Here is a 5,260-nt window from a genome sequence, read left to right as displayed (position 1 = left end):
AGCCGATCAGTGATGACTCTCTCATCATTGATGTTTTTATCTCTCTCTCTGAAATCAATAAAGATATATTAAAAAAAAAAAAAAAAAAAAGGTGGGGCTTAAACTTAGGAGAAACTTCCTTGAGTTCACAAAGCTAATAATTGGAAGAGCTGGAACTAGAAATCATAGGGCTCCTAGGTCAGTGCCCCTTGTCCTGCTTCAGCTGCCCTTGTGACTAGAATTGCTCATTCAACGTTCATTCTGCAAATAAATCCAGATCTCTCCAAGAAATTACTTTATTTGCAGGTAAGCATATTCACAAACTCTTTGGGTCCACTACTGTTTACCCAAGCTTTTAAACTCCTGGCCAATTGTTCAGTCCCCAGATAGTAACTGGGAAACTCTTTGAGGGCAATGCAGCAGTCTTAATCCTGCACAAGACCAATTTCAACCAGGGTGGGACTGGTTGGACTCTTTGCTTTTATCTGAGATTATTTGGGGATTTTCCGTCGATTCGTTGGTGTGACTGAGTCATCTCTGCCTACGTGGTCCCAATCTAATCAAAAAGAAAAAAAGTGTCCATGTACTCCCTTCTCTCAGAAAGCACTGGGATAGGGTGTAGGGTCTAGGGTGAGGACTGATGACTGTGACTCAGCTGGTCCAAGCTGACACCTGCAGTCCTGTGTCAGTCGGGGGCAACTGCAATTCACGGGGCACAGAGCTGAGGCCCACAATAGAGCTGAGTGTCAAGTAGAAGCTATAGGGGTCCCAGGCTCCCTGCAGAGTCCACATTTGACCTCCCCAGTCTCAGACTCACTTGAAAATGGTTAAGAGGCAACATGGTAAGGGCCCTGCTCTGACAGCTTTCCAAGTGCCATGCCATTTAAGCCCCTGGCAAATCTATAAGGTAGGAACTATTATTATTTCCATTTAGGAATAATAAATGGGAACCCTTGAGCAACCCAGGGCACAGAAATGTGAAGCACTTGCTAGTAACTTATCACATTACTAGTAAGTGGCAGAGTCAGACTGTGAACCCAGCCAGCTTGTCTTGAGAGTCATTCATTGATTCATTCATTCAATAAATGTGTCCCGAATGTCTCCCATGTGCAGGACACCATTCCAGGTGCTTCAGATGTGTCAATGAACAAAAGCAATGATTCCTTATAATATCTGGTGCTTAAATTCTAGCAGAAAAGACAGACAGCAGCACATAAGCTTCACAAATAAAGTGTCTAGTTTATCAGAAGGTGTTTTATGCTATGAAAAAAGAAAAGATGGAGCAAGGTATGGGAATCAGGGGTCCTGAGGGTTTGAGGTGTGTGGTGCAATTTTAAATAGGGTGATCATGGTGGGCTTCAGGGAGACAGTAAGATTTGAGCAAAGACTTAGAAGCAAAGAAAGTAGGGAAGAGAATCACAGGCAGAGGGAACATAAAATAATTTTAGGTTGTGAGAAGTAACAAGTGGTCAGAGGGGAATAAAGGTGGGGGTGAGGGAGACCCTCTGGAGCAATGCACCTATATGAAATGCTCTCAGAGGTCACAGAAGCTGAGACCCAAGGACGAGGGGCCCAGCCATGATTAGAATGGAGGAAGAGTATTTCAGAAGGGTGTCTGCAGACCCGTCAAAACCCCGGCTACCCTACGGTGTGTGGGGATGTATTAGGGTTCTCCAGGGAAACAGAACCAGTATATATATGGATCTTGATATGAGACATATTATATATACTAGGTGGGGCAAAAGTGGGTTTACAGTTGTTCACTTGGAAAATAATACAATAATTAATAAATAATAATACAAAAATAAACTGTTTTGCATACTCCCAACCATAAAGCTACTTTTGCCCCTCCGTGTATGTATATTAGCATATATTATATATTTATTATAGGACTTGGCTCACATGATTGTGGAGGCTGTCCCCCAGTCTTCCATCTGCAGGCTGGGGAACCCACACAGCAGGTGGTGTAATTCAGTCCCAGTTGGGAACCTGAGATCCAGGATCTCGCCAATGTCTCGGGGCAGGAGGGGCAGTCTCAGCTGGGGCAGGGAGTCAATTCGCCCTCCCTCTGCCTTACTCTCCAGGCCCTCAGGAGATTGGCTGACGCCCACCCACATTGGCGAGAGTCATCTTTACTCAGACCAACAATTCAAATGCTAATCTCTTCTGGGAACATCCTCACAGACACACTCAGAAATAATGTTTTACCAGCAATCCGGGGATCCCTTAGCCCACTCAAGTTGGGGCATAAAATTACCCATCACGGTGGGGCCTGGGCGCGGGGGGGTGCGGATTGCTCTCCCAGTTCTGAAGCCTCAATCTCAAGGACGAGTCCCCGGCCGGCCGTACACACGGAGGCCTGTCCCCGGGTGGGGAGTGTCCTCCTTGTGCACACAGGGCGGGAGCTGGGGAGCACGGCGGGGGAGGGGGCCGTTGCCGCAATGCGCGCTCCCCTGCGAGCCCAGATGGAGAGGGGGCGCGGAGCACGCAGAGGGCTGTGCGTGCGCGCCCGCCTGGGGCTATAAAAGCCTCATCACCTGCAGCCGAGAAAGCGTCCAGTTGCCGGGAGAAGCCAATTCACCGTCTCTGGCGGCATTTCTGCTCGACATGGAACCTGAGACCTGCCCCTGTCCTACTGGTGAGCCCCCCTCCCCGCCCCCTGCTGCAGCACAGCGCGCCCCTCACTTGCAAAGAATCCCCTGCCCTACGGCCTCCGCGTCAAGGACATTTGGAGGAAGGGACCCTTACTTCCCATTTGAACCTCGTGAAGGGTAGGCATGGCTATATCACAGAGGGCACTGAGATTTGGCACCCACCTCCTGCCTTTAGGCCTGGCCCCACCCGAGTTTTACCACCTGAACCTTTCCTGTGGCTTCTCCCTCCCTAGGTGGGTCCTGCACCTGTGCTGGCTCCTGCAAGTGCGAGGGATGCAAATGCACCTCCAGCAAGAAAAGTGAGTGTGGGGATCCTCTCTGCCCCTGCCCCCCCCCCCAGTCTGTCCATGCAATATGGAGAGGCCCTGAGGCCCCCTATTGCATTGCTTCTGACTCTTTCTGGGACAGAAGCACCGGGGGAGGCCTTAAGATACAATCACCCTGGCCCCAGCCCCAGTGATTGATCCAGTAGGCCTGCAGAGAGATGTTTGGGAAATTACCAGAAGATTCTAAAGGGCAGCTGGAACTGAGAACTGTTACCCTGGTCCAGCCTCTCTCCTTAAAACCTCCAGTGCCTGGGGAAGCCATTAGTGAGACTGGGGTTTGGCTCTGGAGTTCCAGTTCCTTGGTCCCTCTCAGGCCTTTGTGGGTTCCTGCCTCAATCTGACCTCCCCCAGGTCTCCCCAGAAGCAGTATAATGTGCATGGGGTGTAGGAGGTGGGAGAAAGGCTCCCTTTCTGCATGGATGACCCCATGGTCTCCTGGACCTCAGTGCCTGTGCCACCTCTGCTCTCCAAGCTTATCCTTCAAGCCTCTTTTCAAGACCATTTCCCCTGTGATACTTTTTCCTTAAGGCCCAGCCTGGGCCTGACCCTACCATCCTGGACTCCCCTGTGTTATCAGAAAGGGGACTGGCCCAGAGAGGTTCTGCCGAGGGCCAGCTGGTAGTGTGTGGGTTCTTGACTTAGTGCAGGAAAGATTTCACAGCCCAAGTCTAGGTGATTTTGAGAGTATGTTTATGAAAGCTGGGGACAGTGAAACAAAGAAGGGCCTAGGATAGAAAAAGCAGCAGGAGAGAGCCTAGGTGGGGCTGCTTTGGCTCCCAAGAAACGTTCTGGGAAAGAAGTGAGCCACAGTGGGGCTGCTGTCAGCTCACTGGAGAGTCAGAGGAAAGGGGCCTTGAGGACAGTTCAGGGGGTTAGCCCTGGACAAGCTGCTGCTGCCCATTGCTCCCCTGGTTGCAGGTCCATGGGGACCCTTAGAGTTTAGAGGAAAGAAAATTCACTCAAAAAGGAGATTCTAGTGGGCCTGCCCCAAGGAGGGGCACTCTGGCTTCCTTGCCTTGAGAAATTTTATCTGCTCTCCAAATTTGGGGATTTTAGGAGAAGTCTCAGGGGAGCTCTCAATAGAATATTCATCAGCTTTTCTGTTGTGCCCTTTCAAGGTCCTGGTCTCCACTGATTGGTCAGCGCCAGGGCAGGGGGTCATTAGTCATTGCCACCTGGTTTTGCTGCTTTTCTGGGCCTGAAGCTGAAATACAGCTGAGGCCTAGATTAAGGTCAGGGGAGGATCCAAACCGCATGGCCAGTGATATGCTAGGAGAGGAAAGGCCACCTTGGGGGGAGGGGAGGGGAGGTCTGGCACCAGTTTTGCCCATTGCTAGGCACCCAGGGCTTTCCACTCTGGTCACCTTCTGTATCTGGCTATAAGTTGCTCTGCCAGTTTGTTCAGCTCTCTGTCTCAGTTTCCCCATTCCACTTGCCAAAGAATTTTCCTAGCTTCCTACCATCCTGCCTCACCTGCACTTACCTAAGGGGCTGGGGGCTAGTTACTGGGTACCACTCTCCTGCGGGCTGCCAGACGCAGCTGGCACACCATAGATGCTGAGTCAAACCAGGTGTGAGACTAGGAGGGGACAACAACCAGCTTCCTGGCACCCCTCCTCTCCCCCCTCCCCTTGTTTTATCTGCAGGCTGCTGCTCCTGCTGCCCTGCCGAATGCGAGAAATGCGCCAAGGATTGTGTGTGCAAAGGTGGAGAGGGGGCGGGGGCGGAGGCAGAGGCTCAGAAGTGCAACTGCTGCCAATGAGATGAGGACCTGCCCCTCCATGAAACACATGTAAATAGTGCTGGTGGCCCAGAGCCTCTCGGGGTGGGGAGGCTGGGCTGTGTGTCCCCCACGCCAATAGCTGCTGCCAAGTGACAATAAATCCTATGAATGGCATAAGGACTGGTCTCTTCTTAAAGGGGAATGATGGGGGGGGGTGCCTAATCTGAGGTGCCCAGTTGAAAAGTGAAACCCTGAGACTTGGCTGCTGTTCTCTGGGGCTGAGATGGAATTCGGGGTGCATCGTCCCCACCCTCAGATGGCCCTTGATGCTCCTGCTAAGTCAAGATCAACTCTGGGCAAAGAGGGGAGAGCAGGCCCGTATAGGTTTGTCTCTTTTCCCCCTCTCTCAACCTCACTTCATCTGTACAGTGGGGTTGGGGGAAGTTAAAACCAGCCCCCAGCTCCAAAGGCTTGTTTCTGGAATTTCCTAGTTGCTCCTACAAAGCTGCCTGTTCTCAGAGTCATTAAGGAGCATCCAGGAGGTCCCAGGGCCTGTCCTGGCAAACTCAGCTGTGTTT

General features: G+C 51.5%; 1 protein-coding gene across 1 annotated transcript; it reads left to right on the top strand.

The window, feature by feature from the left end:
• Positions 1–2,526: 2,526 nt before the first annotated feature.
• On the top strand, positions 2,527–4,855 carry MT3 (metallothionein 3). The gene is made up of 3 exons (XM_081119593.1): positions 2,527–2,617; positions 2,867–2,932; positions 4,606–4,855. Exons 1-3 carry the CDS (start codon positions 2,587–2,589, stop codon positions 4,719–4,721), a joined length of 213 nt encoding a protein of 70 aa, XP_080975719.1. The 5' UTR covers positions 2,527–2,586; the 3' UTR covers positions 4,722–4,855.
• Positions 4,856–5,260: the final 405 nt, after the last annotated feature.

This window comes from Miniopterus schreibersii (genome assembly GCF_964146895.1).
Source record: "Miniopterus schreibersii genome assembly, chromosome: 18".
NCBI lineage: Eukaryota > Metazoa > Chordata > Mammalia > Chiroptera > Miniopteridae > Miniopterus > Miniopterus schreibersii.
Note: the sequence above shows the minus strand (reverse complement) of the source record. Positions and strands in the feature narration are given on the sequence as shown.

What these genes read in the sequence shown, in the direction of transcription:
- MT3 (XM_081119593.1), top strand. Translation starts at nt 2,587, where the DNA reads ATGGAACCTGAGACCTGCCCCTGTCCTACTG. An exon ending in GACCTGCCCCTGTCCTACTG is followed by an intron (nt 2,618 to 2,866) that starts GTGAGCCCCCCT and finishes CTCCCTCCCTAG; the next exon opens with GTGGGTCCTGCACCTGTGCT. An exon ending in ATGCACCTCCAGCAAGAAAA is followed by an intron (nt 2,933 to 4,605) that starts GTGAGTGTGGGG and finishes TTTTATCTGCAG; the next exon opens with GCTGCTGCTCCTGCTGCCCT.